The sequence below is a fragment of the Suillus fuscotomentosus genome (genome assembly GCF_016647785.1).
Source record: "Suillus fuscotomentosus strain FC203 chromosome Unknown F5891scaffold_15, whole genome shotgun sequence".
In the NCBI taxonomy this organism is placed as follows: Eukaryota; Fungi; Basidiomycota; class Agaricomycetes; order Boletales; family Suillaceae; genus Suillus; species Suillus fuscotomentosus.
Genome location: NW_024539527.1, coordinates 334,239 through 348,328, shown reverse-complemented (window position 1 = coordinate 348,328; position 14,090 = coordinate 334,239). Strand labels below are relative to the sequence as shown.

At 43.6% G+C, this 14,090-nt stretch overlaps 2 protein-coding genes across 2 annotated transcripts; one reads left to right on the top strand and one right to left on the bottom strand.

Moving 5' to 3' along the window:
• Positions 1-7,748: 7,748 nt before the first annotated feature.
• On the top strand, positions 7,749-8,736 carry F5891DRAFT_1185980 (uncharacterized protein; the record flags this gene model as incomplete). Its single annotated transcript, XM_041366620.1, has 5 exons — positions 7,749-7,878; positions 7,966-8,178; positions 8,230-8,269; positions 8,321-8,482; positions 8,544-8,736. The coding sequence occupies 5 exons, from the start codon at positions 7,749-7,751 to the stop codon at positions 8,734-8,736; spliced, it is 738 nt and encodes a 245-aa protein (XP_041228418.1).
• A 3,576-nt stretch (positions 8,737-12,312) lies between these two features.
• F5891DRAFT_978316 (uncharacterized protein) lies at positions 12,313-13,009 on the bottom strand (the record flags this gene model as incomplete). The annotated part of the gene is made up of 4 exons (XM_041376781.1): positions 12,313-12,642; positions 12,691-12,840; positions 12,888-12,896; positions 12,926-13,009. The coding sequence occupies 4 exons, from the start codon at positions 13,007-13,009 to the stop codon at positions 12,313-12,315; spliced, it is 573 nt and encodes a 190-aa protein (XP_041228417.1).
• Between the last annotated feature and the right edge of the window lie 1,081 nt (positions 13,010-14,090).

The window sequence follows — 14,090 nt, the reverse complement described above, 5'->3', positions numbered from 1 at the left end:
CAATCAAGTTGATTGACAAACACATTGACTTAACTATGTTTGCAATATATTTTTGTTTAGACATACCGAGTTCCGGACACCCGATACCCGAGACCCGGCAGTCTCAGGTTTCGGGGTCCAGGGGTCCAGAACTCGGAACTCGGTATGTCTAAACAAAAATATATTGCAAACATAGTTAAGTCAATGTGTTTGTCAATCAACTTGATTGTGAATCAAATTGTATTGATCTCCCCAAACTTTCCCAAGTTCCGAGTTCCGGACACCCGACACCCGAAACCCGGCAGTCTCGGGTCTCGGGTATCGGGTGTCTGGAACTCGGAACTCGGTATGTCTAAACAAAAATATATTGCAAACATGATTAAGTCAATGTGTTGTCAATTAACTCGATTGTAAATTAAATTGTATTGATCTCCCCAAATTTCCCCCGAGTTCCGAGTTCCGAGTTCCGGACACCCGATACCCGAGACTGCCGGGTGTCAGGTGTCGGGTGTCCGGAACTTGGAACTTGGGAAAATTTGGGGAGATCAATACAATTTGAGTCTCGGGTATCGGGTGTCCGGAACTCGGAACTCGGGGGAAATTTGGGGAGATCAATACAATTTGATTCACAATTGAGTTGATTGACAAACACATTGACTTACCCATGTTTGAAATATATTTTTGTTTACACATACTGAGTTCTGAGTTCTGGACCCCCCAACCCCAAAACCAGAGACCCAGCAGTCCACAATTCTGGGGTTCAGGGGTTGGCAAAATGTGTATGAATATATGAAAGGTTGAATGAAACATTTTTGAAAGATGTCTCATATCAAATGTTAAGTCCCGAGTTTCGAATTTCGGGTTTCAAGACTCCAGGTTTCGGGACTCGGCACTCCCGAAATCCAGAAGTTGAAACTCGGGATTTGACATTTGATATGAGACATCTTTCAAAAATGTTTCATTCAACCTTTCATATATTCATACACATTTTACCAACCCCCGAACCCCAGAATTGTGGACTGCTGGGTCTCGGGTTTCAGGGTTCGGAGGTCCGGAACCCGGAACTCGGAACTCAGTATGTGTAAACAAAAATATATTTCAAACATGGGTAAGTCAATGTGTTTGCCAATCAACTCAATTGTAAATCAAATTTTATTGATCTCCCCAAATCTCCCCAAGTTCCGAGTGCCGGGACCCCCGAACCCCGAACCCCGAGACTGCCGGGTCTCGGGGTTCGGGGGTCCGGAACTCAGAACTCGGTATGTAGAACAAAAATATATTTTAAACGTGGGTAAATCAAATTTTATTGATCTCCCCAAATTTCCCGAGTTCCGAGTTCCGGGACCCCCGAACCCCGAGACCTGGCAGTCCACAATTTCGGGGTTCAGGGGTTGGTAAAATGTGCATGGATATATGAAAGGTTGATTGAAACATTTCTGAAAGATGTCTCATATCAAATGTCAAGTCCCGAGTTTTGATTTCCGGGTTTCAGGACTCCGGGTTTCGGGACTCCGGGCTTCGGGACTCAGCACTCTTGAAACCCGGAAATCGAAACTTGGGACTTGACATTTGATATGAGACATCTTTTAAAATGTTTAAACCAACCCTTCATATATCCATACACATTTTACCAACCCCCGAACTCCGAAATTGTGGACTGCTGGGTTTCGGGGGTCCGGGGTCCCGGAACTCGGAACTCGGAATTTGGTATGTAAGACAACAAAAATATCTTTCAGGGTTCAGGGGTTAGTGAAATGTTTATAGATATACGTAGATTAATTCAAACATGTCTGAAAAATTTCGTTCATCTCAAATGTCAAATCCTGAGTTCCGGACTTCGGGACTCAGCACCCGGCAGTCAGGGTTGGGGGTTCGGCACTGAAAATTTGACATTCGGGTGTTCAGGTTTTGGGTGATATCTAAATCAACAACTTCGAGTTCTGCCAAAGCGTGAAACTTGAAACCCAGTGTGCAACATGTTGATTTTTCATTTATATCACACAAATCATCGAGTTCCGAGTGCCGAGGGCTGAGACCCAAAGCCTGAGACCTGAAAATATGTACACAACATGTCCATTTTTCACTCACTGCACAAATCACCGAGTTTCGAGTGCCAAAGCGTGAAACTTGAAACCCAGTGTGCAATATGTCCATTTTTCATGTACATTACACAATTCATTGAGTTCCGAGTGCCGAGGGCCGAAACCCGAACCCCAAGACCTGAAAATATGTATGCAACATTTCCATTTTTCACTTGTTGCACAAATCACCGAGTTTCAAGTGCTGAAACCCGAAACTCGAAACCCGGTGTGCAACATGTTCATTGTTCATTTACATTACACAGATCATTGAGTGCCAAGGGCAGAATCCTAAAACCCGAAGCCCAAAAACATGTATGCCACATGCCCATCTACTCATTGCACAAATCACCAAGTGTCGAGTGCCAAAACCCGAAACCCGGTACTTCAAATCAGTAGTCGGGTACTTGGTACTTGGTTCTGATACTTGGTACCCGAGAATCAGTAGTCAGGTACTTGGTACTTGGTTCTAATTCTCGGTACCTGGGAATCAATAGTTGGGTACTCCAGCCAATAGTCCCGAGTCCCGAGTACTGATATTTGGTATTCGGTAGTCAGGTTTGGAACTTGGGTCTTGGTTTGGTTATCATTTGACTGAGATATTGGTAGGCAATATTGGCACTCGGAGCTCAAATACTGACTATCAACTATCAAGTGTCGGGACTTGGTAATCGGTAGTTGAGACTTGGTGCTTAAATGGATATTGCATATATACATAAAAATACAAAATATGTTCCTATGTGTTCATTTCTAGGTGAACAGACTTTGGAATTATATCTCAATCATCTATTCAACAATAGAAACAATGTATCAGGAGCTCAGGACCATAGGGTAATCCTTTATTGTATAGTGTACCTCCCCCTCTTCTGGTGGTTCACCTGCTGGGGGTTTTTCCCTGTAAAGCTGGACCTCAAGGACTGTAGGGAGTCTATTCCTGAGCATATTCGGAGTAGATATATCATATAACCAGCCCAGGACACACAGGATCCTTCTCCAGGAACAAAGCATAGACAATTGCACTTGTGACATTTTTTCACAATTTTCAGTATCTTGCCCTTGCATCCATGATCCAACCTTTTAATATATAATGAGCATAGCTTATATTCTTGCTTCTTATGACCAAGATCAGCTCACAATAGGCTGGAGTTTGTGAGCTAGTGTGCATACTTGCCATTTTGCCTGATAAGGGGCCCATGCCTTCAAAACATTGAATCTTCATAATCAGAAACCTGGGGTACATTTCAAATATCTTAAGTATCATAGACATAAATTTACAGACAAATCAACCAAGAATTGAGTACTGAGGAAGTGAAATGGGTAAGAAATTGAGTGTGGGAAACTTCAAAGACCCAAAGCATCGAAAATGGTTAGTTGAGCAGTGGTAGGACTTTAATGCTGGGTCAACTCATATGTTCACTATATCCCTTCTACCCACCCCCTACCCTCAGGGCAGTAGGCAGTATGGGTTCCTTGGGTAGTTTACAATCTATCCTACATATTTGTAATGATATTTTTGGCCTGAATCATATATAAATGTGACTTTATATAAAAGATGTCTACTGTCACTCTCCACACATCATTTTGCCTATCATTACATCAATCCTTCATGAATATTTCTAAGCTTTTAAGCTATTATAATGGATGTATATGGGTGTTATTCCAGGTCTCTGATCACATCACAGGCTTGTCATGTTGGATATCTCGACATAATGTGCAAGTCTCGCTATTAATATTCATTCTTTATCTTTAGACTCACTTACTGCACACATGTATTTCATTTGTCATTATTGATGTTTTGGATTTCTTTAGCTTATATCTTGGTCACATGGTAACCAATGGACGAGAAAAGACTACAAATAAACTCACCTAGACTCGGACTACAACCTTGATTAAGCTGACTACTGATTCCCAGATACCAAGTATCAAAACCAAATACTGAGTACCAATTACCATGTACCAAGTACTGCGTAATGAGTAACAAGATAACCAATTGACAAGAAAAGACTACCACTACACTCACCTGGACTTGGACTACAACCTTTGGTAAGGAGTTAAGCATAATAACAACTTTCATTTTTTCATTATTGCTGATGTTTTGCTGAATGACAAGGAAAGACTACCAAATCACTCACCTTGACATGGACTACAACTGTCATTTTTCATTATCATTTGCCTATATTGACTACCGAGTCTCGAGTACCAACCACTGACCACCGATCACAGAGTGCCGAGTGCCGAGTACCGAGTACCGATAGGGAATAGTGTGGGTGAACCCCGGGGTATGAGTAGCACTACCCCCACCCATATCCCATGATATACCCACACCCACCTTGTGGGTGTGGGTTTTTTGGTGGGTATCAGGGAGAAACTACCGAGTCTTGAGTACCAACCACTGACCACCAATCACCGAGTACCAAGTACCGAGTCCCGAGTCCCGAGTCCCGAGTCTCGAGTCCCAAGTCCCGAGTCCCGAGTCTCGAGTCCCGAGTCCCGAGTACTGAGTACCGAGTCCCAAGTACCAACCACTGACCACCGATCACTGAGTGCCAAGTACCAAGTACCAAGTACCAAGTCCCAAGTCCCAAGTCCCAAGTACCGAGTACTGACAAATACAATTCCCAGGTTATTTGAGCCCTACACCAATGGATAATACATACAAATACAATTTGTGTCCATTTGAAGTACCGGGTTTCAGGTTTTGACACTCGACACTTGGTGATTTGTGAAATGAGTGAAAAATGGACATGTTGTGTACATGATGTTGGGTTTCGGGCTTTGGGTCTCGGCCCTCGGCACTCGGAACTCGATGATTTGAGTAATGTAAATGAAAAATCAACATGTTGCATGCCGGGTTTTGAGTTTCGGGTTTCAGCACTCAAAACTCAGTGATTTGTACAGTGAGTGAAAAATGGACATGTTGTGCACATATTTTCGGGTCTCGGGGTTCGGGTTTCGGCCCTCGGAACTCGGAACTTAATGACTTGTGTAATATAATTGAACAGTGGACATGTTGCACACCTGGTTTTGAGTTTCAGGTTTCAGCACTTGAAACTCGGTGATTTGTGCAACAAGTGAAAAATGGAAATGTTGCATACATATTTTCGGGTCTTGGGCTTCGGGTCTCGGCCCTTGGCACTTGGAACTCGATGATTTGTGTAATGTAAATGAAAAATCAACATGTTGCATGCCAGGTTTCAAGTTTCGGGTTTCAGCACTCAAAACTCGGTGATTTGTGCAATGAGTGAAAAATGGACATGTTGTGTACATATTTTCGGGGTTTGGGGTTCGGGTTTCGGCCCTCGGAGCTCGGAACTCAATGACTTGTGTAATATAATTGAACAATGGACATGTTGCATGCCGGGTTTCAAGTTTTGGGTTTCGGCACTTGAAACTCAGTGATTTGTGCAACAAGTAAAAAATGGACATGTTGTGCACATATTTTCGGGGTTCAGGGTTCGGGTCTCAGACCTCGGACCTCGGAACTCAATGATTTGTGTGACGTAAATGAAAAATCAACATGTTGCATGCCGGGTTTCGAATTTCGGGTTTCAGCACTTTAAAACTCAGTGATTTGTGCAATGAGTGAAAAATGGACATGTTGTGTACATATTTTCGGGTCTCGGGGTTCGGGTTTCGGCCCTCGGAGCTCGGAACTCAATGACTTGTGTAATATAATTGAACAATGGACATGTTGCACACCCGGTTTTGAGTTTCGGGTTTCCGCACTTGAAACTCAGTGATTTGTGCAACAAGTGAAAAATTGAAATGTTGCATACATATTTTCGGGTCTCGGGCTTCGGGTTTCGGCCCTCGGCACTCGGAACTTGATGATTTGTGTAATATAAATGAAAAATGGACATGTTGCATGCCGGGTTTTGAGTTTCAGGTTTCAGCACTCAAAACTCGGTGATTTGTGCAACAAGTAAAAAATGGACATGTTGTGCACATATTTTCGGGGTTCGGGGTTCGGGGTTCGGGTCTCGGACCTCGGACCTCGGAACTCAATGATTTGTGTGATGTAAATGAAAAATCAACATGTTGCACGCCGGGTTTCAAGTTTTGGGTTTCAGCACTCAAAACTCGGTGATTTGTGCAATGAGTGAAAAATGGACATGTTGTGTACATATTTTCGGGTCTCGGGGTTCAGGTTTCGGCCCTCGGAGCTCGGAACTCGATGATCTGTGTAATATAAATGAAAAATCAACATGTTGCATGCCGGGTTTCGAGTTTTGGGTTTCGGCACTTGAAACTCAGTGATTTGTGCAACAAGTAAAAAATGGACATGTTGTGCACATATTTTCGGGGTTCGGGTCTTGGACCTCGGACCTCGGAACTCAATGATTTGTGTGATGTAAATGAAAAATCAACATGTTGCATGCCGGGTTTCAAGTTTTGGGTTTCAGCACTCAAAACTCGGTGATTTGTGCAATGAGTGAAAAATGGACATGTTGTGTACATATTTTCGGGGTTCGGGGTTCGGGTCTCGGACCTCGGAGCTCGGAACTCAATGACTTGTGTAATATAATTGAACAATGGACATGTTGCATGCCGGGTTTCGAGTTTTGGGTTTCGGCACTTGAAACTCAGTGATTTGTGCAACAAGTGAAAAATGGAAATGTTGCATACATATTTTCAGGTCTCGGGGTTCGGGTTTCGGCACTTGGCACTCGGAACTCAATGAATTGTGTAATGTACATGAAAAATGGACATGTTGCACACTGGGTTTCAAGTTTCACGCTTTGGCACTCGAAACTTGGTGATTTGTGCAGTGAGTGAAAAATGGACATGTTGAACAATGGGTTTCAGGGTCTCGGGTTTGAAAAATAGCATAATAACAACTTTCATGTTTTCATTATCATTTGCCTATATTGACTACCGAGTCTGATAAGAGACCCCTTGGATGATTCATTGCTCAATGAAATACTACCTGATTGGAAGTGTGCTGGTTATCAGATATTCATTTGTCGACTCCCGGGTCCCGGAACTTGGAAGTCGGTATGGTTGACCCAAATTTGGGTGGTCAGAACTTGGCATCTCATAGGGCAACACAAGCTTCACACCCTGGATTCCAAATTCTGCAAGACAACCTGTGCACCATCAAAGGCCACGTCAGGAGATCACCTGCTGCTCCGGGAACTCAGGAACTTTGATTTATTACCTCCTCTGAGTACGGTTGACCCAAAGGTTGGTAATCGGAACTTGGCTTCTCATAGGGTAACACAAGCTTCGCACCCCGGATTCCAAATTTTGCAAGACAACCTGTGCACCATCAAAGGCCATGTCAGGAGATCACCTGCTGCTCCAGGAACTTGGTAACTTTGATTTTATTACCTCCTCTGATTTGGTTGATGTACAACTACCTCAGCTCCATCGTGTTTACAATTATGATACACATGGGCCCACCCATCTATATTTTATACCACCCTCGGCCCACCGGTCTAATACAACATCCCATACAACACCCTCGGCCCACCGGTCTAATACAACATCCCATACAACACCCTCGGCCCACCCATCTAATTTAATATGTGTCTGGGCCCACCCGTGAATGTGATAACAAGTACCTACCCATCTATCTCATACACATCTACCTTAATACACCCATCTGCATAATATCCAACTACCTCGGCCCACCCGTCTACCTAATATTCATGTACATCGGCCCACTCATCTACTCTATATATCCCCTGCATGGGCCCACCCGCCTCCATCGGGAATAATTTGCCTCCCGGCCCATCTGTCATAGTCGAGGATATTTTGATCATGGGCCCATGGTCCGCTGGCCCGTATCATACGGGATATTATGCACGTCCGTTCCCTCGTATTATACGGAAATAGGTCACTGTAATATGTGAAAAGGCATATATTTTTCTTTCTTTTGTTATCTTGTTAATATCAGTACTACTAGTTTTAGTTGACCCCAGTGCAATATCATCAACTTTACCCTCAACCAATATACCCCTGCATCCAGATCAAGATTCCAAGCCTGGAACCAGTCCTAAAAATTGTGTCCTTTTGCTCATTGATGATTCTCTTCCCCTCAAAAATACCTGCATCGTGCCAACCTACCCACATGATGCATCTGCCCCACCATTTGGAGTGCCTCAGCCCACTCCACAAGGTATGACCTCACCAACTTGTCACACATCAGGAGCATCTCACAACATACAAGGTGCCAACAAAGAGAATGAGATTATATTGCAAGATCCACTGTAAGTACCTCATACTGCATACTCGTCCTTGCTGACTCTGCTGCTATGAAGCGCTGATATTTTCAGACCTAATGGAATTGCCAAGACAGTCCCTGCTCCAGCACTTAGCCCAATCAAGCAGACAAATGACAGACCAAGTATATCCAACAACAAGTCAGCTGCAAAAATGGATGGAAAGAAGAAGATGCAACCAGGTGCTGCAAAGAACACTCAGTAAGTGTCAGTATACCTGTCTCTTAATGCTTCGCACTAACCTCTATCAATAATCACACAGAAACTTACGTGCATGGTGCTGGCTGAAGCAGGTGAATCAGATGAGCGGAACAACTGAAGAATTCCATGTGTATTGGGCAGCGCTCATGACTGCACAGCAAGATGAATACAAGGCTGACACAGAGCGGTTGCAGAGTGCAGGGACATGGACAAAGGGTTCTGATTGTGCCGTCTGCGATGGCACACTATACTAGTATATTTTCCCCTGCATTGTATGTCTTTTCCATTGCCTATTGCTTTTGTCCCCCCGCTTTCGAATGTTTTTCCCCCACCCTGTGTTTTGCTATTTACAGTACTAATTCCTGACTATGCTGCAATATCCCATGTCATCCGATCCTGTCCGCTGTTGTCACAATAAATTGCATTTGCTGGACTATCATAAATATGCTTGAATCGGGTGAAATATGTAAACTACAATGAAAATCTGATGTCATCACAGAAAACCCTGCCCCATCATGTAATATATGTGATGTGCTCAAGTGAATTCTGGAGCCCCTTCAGTGACAAATTCTGTATTATACGGGCCACCCGACCTACATAATATCTCATATGAGACAGGCCAGCGGATTATGGGCCCATGTTGTATATATTCTCGATGATGATGAATGGGCCGGGACACATATTATTTCTGATGGAGACGGGCCCATGTATGCCAATGATATATATATCCTTGATGTTGAGGGATGGGCCAGGGGAATGTGATCATTCATGGAGATGGGTGGGCCCATCTGAGTGATATGTAGAGTAAGATATTATAGACAGCTGGGCTGAAGAGAGATGTAAGGCAAATATTGTTATATAGATGGGCGGGCCAACAGGGGTGTACTACATATATGGGTGGGCCGAGGTAGGGGAATATTACATAGATGGGTGGGCTGACGTGGGGTGTATTACATATACAGGTGGGCCAACATGGAAAGTATTACATATACGAGTGGGCCGACAAAAGGGATATCAAATAGATGGGTGGGCCGAGGGTGCGATAAAATATTTATTACATAGACAGGTGGGCCACAGTGAGGTATAATTATATAGATGGGTGGGCCGATGTCGGATGTATTATATAGACGGGTGGGCCAACATAGGATGTATTACATAGACGAGTGGGCTGACATGGGGGAATTGTACATAGATGGGTACATATATGGGTGAGCCTAGATACATTTCATCAAGACAACAGATGATGTAGCCACCAGCAAATCAAAGATGTAGGATACATGTACACTATGAGTGCATATACCTACCATCGACCACCAAATATAAAGCCCTCCAGGTTTTGGGAGTGCCGAGTCCTGAAACCCGGAGTTCCAAAACCTGGAAATTGAAACTCAGGACTTGACATTTGATGAGACATCTTTCAAAAATGTTTAAATCAACCATTCATATATCCATACACATTTTACCAACCCCTGAACCCCAAAATTGTGGACTGCTGGGTTTCGGGGTTCAGGGGTCCTGGAACTCGGAACTTGGGAAATTTGGGGAGATCAATAAAATTTGATTTACAATCAAGTTGATTGACAAACACATTGACTGACCCATATTTGAAATATATTTTTGTTGTCTCACATACCGAGTTCCAAGTTCCAGGACCCCCGAAACCCGGCAGTCCACAATTTAGGGGTTCGGGGGTTGGTAAAATGTGTATGGATATATGAAAGGTTGATTTAAACATTTTTGAAAGATGTCTCATCAAATGTCAAGTCCTGAGTTTTGAATTCTGGGTTTTGGAACTCTGGGTTTTGGGACTCCAGGCTTCGGCACTCGGCACTCCCAAAACCCAGAAATTGAAACTTGGGACTTGACATTTGATATGCAACATCTTTCAAAAATGTTTAAATCAACCTTCCATATATCCATACACATTTTACCAACCCCTGAACTCCGAAATTGTGGACTGCTGGGTTTTGGGGTTCAGGGGTCCTGGAACTCAGGATGTGAGACAACAAAAATATATTTCGGGGCTTGGGGTTAGTAAAATGTTTATAGATATACGTAGGTTCATATAAACATGTCTGAAAAATGATGTTCATCTCAAATGTCAAATCCTGAGTTCTGGGTTTCAGGTTTCGGGACTCGGCACCTGGCACCCAGCACTCGGGGTTCAGCACTGAAAATTTGACAACTCTGGGTTTCGGGACTCTGGGCTTCGGCACTTGGCACTCCCGAAACCTGGAAATCGAAATTCAGGACTTGACATTTGATATGCAACATCTTTCAAAAATGTTTAAATCAACCTTCCATATATCCATACACATTTTACCAACCCCCGAATCCCAAAATTGTGGACTGCTGGGTTTCAGGGTTTGGGTTTCAGGGTTCAGGGGTCCCGGAACTTGGGACTCAATATGTGGGACTGGACAAAGATATCTGTCAGGGTTTGGGGGTTAGTAAAATGTTTATGGATATACGTAGGCTGATTCAAACATGTCTGAAAAATGTGTTTCATTTCAAATGTCAAGTCCTGAGTTCTGGTGTAGGACTGGAAGTCCTTGTAGCCTCATAGAGGCTATTTTGTAGTATCTCTTAGCATCCTATTACTTTACTACACCAAGCGCAGCTTTCCCGCGACCTGCGCACATCGGCTGCTACTTTCCTGTGTTTAACCTCTACTCCAGTGACCAAGTCCCAAAGTCTCCTTGTAGTGAGTACTTTCTTTGGTCGAAATTTTCAGTTCTGAAAATCTGAGCCATCATTCTCTAGTGATAGAATATCATAGAGTCTGTTTGAGGCCTGTATAACTTTCTTCAAGCTGGATGCTGATGAGGTAGAGGGATGGGAGTGTGAACCTTGGGCTTGTGAGATCAACAGATTGTTGGACATTGTGTAGGTGTAGATATGTTGTCACTTCTAGGCTATTATTGTGCTTGAATTTGAAGCAGGGCTTATAACCTTTTGTTTGAAGTTGCAACACATGGGAACAAACAGAAGGCTAAAATAAAAGGAGTGTATACTAGGAAAGTCAGTGAATGAATTGAGTATTATGACGAGTATCTCACCTCAGTCATACACTCATAGTGTAATGGACTGAGGTGTCAGTAAGTCCCTTCTCTGTATGTACTGAACTTATTATGTAATCTGTACTTGCCATATCAGGAAATTGGTATGCAAACAACATGAATAGCCCTACACTGCCAATTGCCACTTTGGGCGAAACTGAGCTAGCGCGAAAAGGATTTTAAACGCCTGGCAACCAAGTGGATATGAGTTCAAATACAGACTTGGGCCCATAAATAATAAATTGTTCCTGTAAAGCTTACAGATCTGGTCCTTTTGAGAGCTTTTGTCCCGATCCTGGGCAATACCTTGATTATTGCTATATTGCTGCCCAATTCTGGGCTTGTGCAGACCTCGAAGTCACACATGTCAGACACATTGGAATGAGTCATATGGTGTAGGTCGGGCGGCATACCTGTGGCAGACCTATGACAGAGCTCGTACTGATATTTAAGTGACCTCTGTACATGACACTCACCATTAATTCCTCTGCACACTTGAATATTGACGGATGGGTGGTTCTTTTAAATCCCTTTGAAGTGTCCTGGTGGTGCGATCGTGTCAATCAAAAGAGTACAACAAGGTATGCATTGCAGATAAGCACTGCACTGTAGTATATACACAAAATATGTATTGATAAGTATCTAACAGACTAAGACTGCAGGAGGAAAAGCATCTTGGAGTCAATCAGAAGTGACGAGAGGATGAGGAAAGAAGAGGGCAGCATGTTTACAAAACTCAGCCCAGATGTCGGGCAATACATTCATAGCACCTCAATCCTCCGCCATAGCAACATCACCCGACCGTTCTAACCACTGCTCGATGAACGTACCCTCCAAAGGAATTCGGGAATCCCACTTCGGCCACAAGCCCCCTGGGAATGATGGATATGCTGCAATGAAAGCAAGCCAAAACACATCATGTCCCCATGTCCACAGCTGCATTTGGCAATTCACCTGATCAACGAGCCATACTTCGATATCCTTCATCAGCGAGGCCCATTTAGCCTGGTCAGCATAGTCAAAGTGTTGAAGGGGCAGGAACAGAATAAGAGTGTCATCCGGGAGCACAGGAAAATCATCATGGCCGTGACTGCAGACTGACTGCACAATGTAAATTTTCAAAAGAAATTGCGAAGACTGTAGACTCACAGCATCGTCTGAGGGTGTCAAATCTCCAGCACTGGAGCAGAGATCCATTGATATGGCTTCCACAACTGGCGAGGCAAAGGTCCCATATTCATCTGCAATAGAGACTGTGATCTGGACAGGCTGTTGCACACCGGTAATCAGAAAACAGTCCTGATGGTATATAGAGAGAGCTCACGATATTCCTTTCGATAACCTACCTTGGCAGTCTATCCAAAAAACATATAGTAAGGAGCACAGATCGCAGTGGGCCTGTGCCGACATCCTGGTATTGAATATCTGGATAAACGGTCACAGTATTTGTGAGTAATCCGGACTCCATTGGCTGGAAGTTTGTTGAATGAAGATGACAATGAGCAAGGACAGTGTTGGACTTGTTGATTTCAACAGTCAAGAGTCACGTGACCAGAGCTTCGCCATGGAAATGATCAAACAAGTGCAGCTTATTGACTCAACATGAATTCAGCTGATCTTGTTGATGGCACTGGTATGCTTTCCCTCTTCATCTCATATATATATATATATACATGCTTATTTGGTGGCACAGTTCTGCAGTTCTGTGATACTACTCAAAGGTGCATCCTCTGCACAGTGTGCCCTCAGAAAAATGGTATTTATCATACAATGGAACTGCGACATGTCAAGAAGCACACTCTACAAGGAATCCATACTTGTCACATTAGATACTTTATGGAGCGACATATGAGGATGAGACTTTCGCATTTGGTCCAGGGCAAGAAGGGTGCCAATGTCATTCGCATGGAGTCTGAATCGCCACTAGCTGCTGTTGACACCGACATCTCTTTCAATGCTGACGACTCTTTCATGGATATAGATGACACTTCTGATGTGCCACTTGCTGTCACACAGTCTGGTATACCACCACCTGCAGCACCTGTTATGGTGTCAGATGACATGGACTCTGATAAATTGTCAGAGCTCATGAAAAAGATAATCGGCCATCGCACTTTTGAATTCAAAGGAGGATGTCCAGACTTATTCGCCAAACTTCAAGCAACCCTTGCATCGGGTGAATTACCATTCTCGACTCCACTTTCCTGGTCCTCTGACAAGGAGCATGAGCTCTTCGATGACAATGCTCTCAATTTTGGGGTTGAGCTCCCTGGTGAGTGACATCACTGTTCGTTCTGCAGGGCCATGTGTTCAGTGACATTACCAGATGATATCCACAATAAGGCGAGTGCGAACTTCGATACGGTCTCAATGAATAACCTAACATATCCATGGCCATCAAAAGCGGTGTAAAGATACAACAATGCTTGATACTATACAAAGTAAGTGTCAGCAATATAAAAATGTTGTAGTGGTCTTGCACAGCCTAGTCTGCTATACTTGCTAGACAAGTGTGTTCGACCTGAGGGGTTAGCTATTGGAATAAGTCT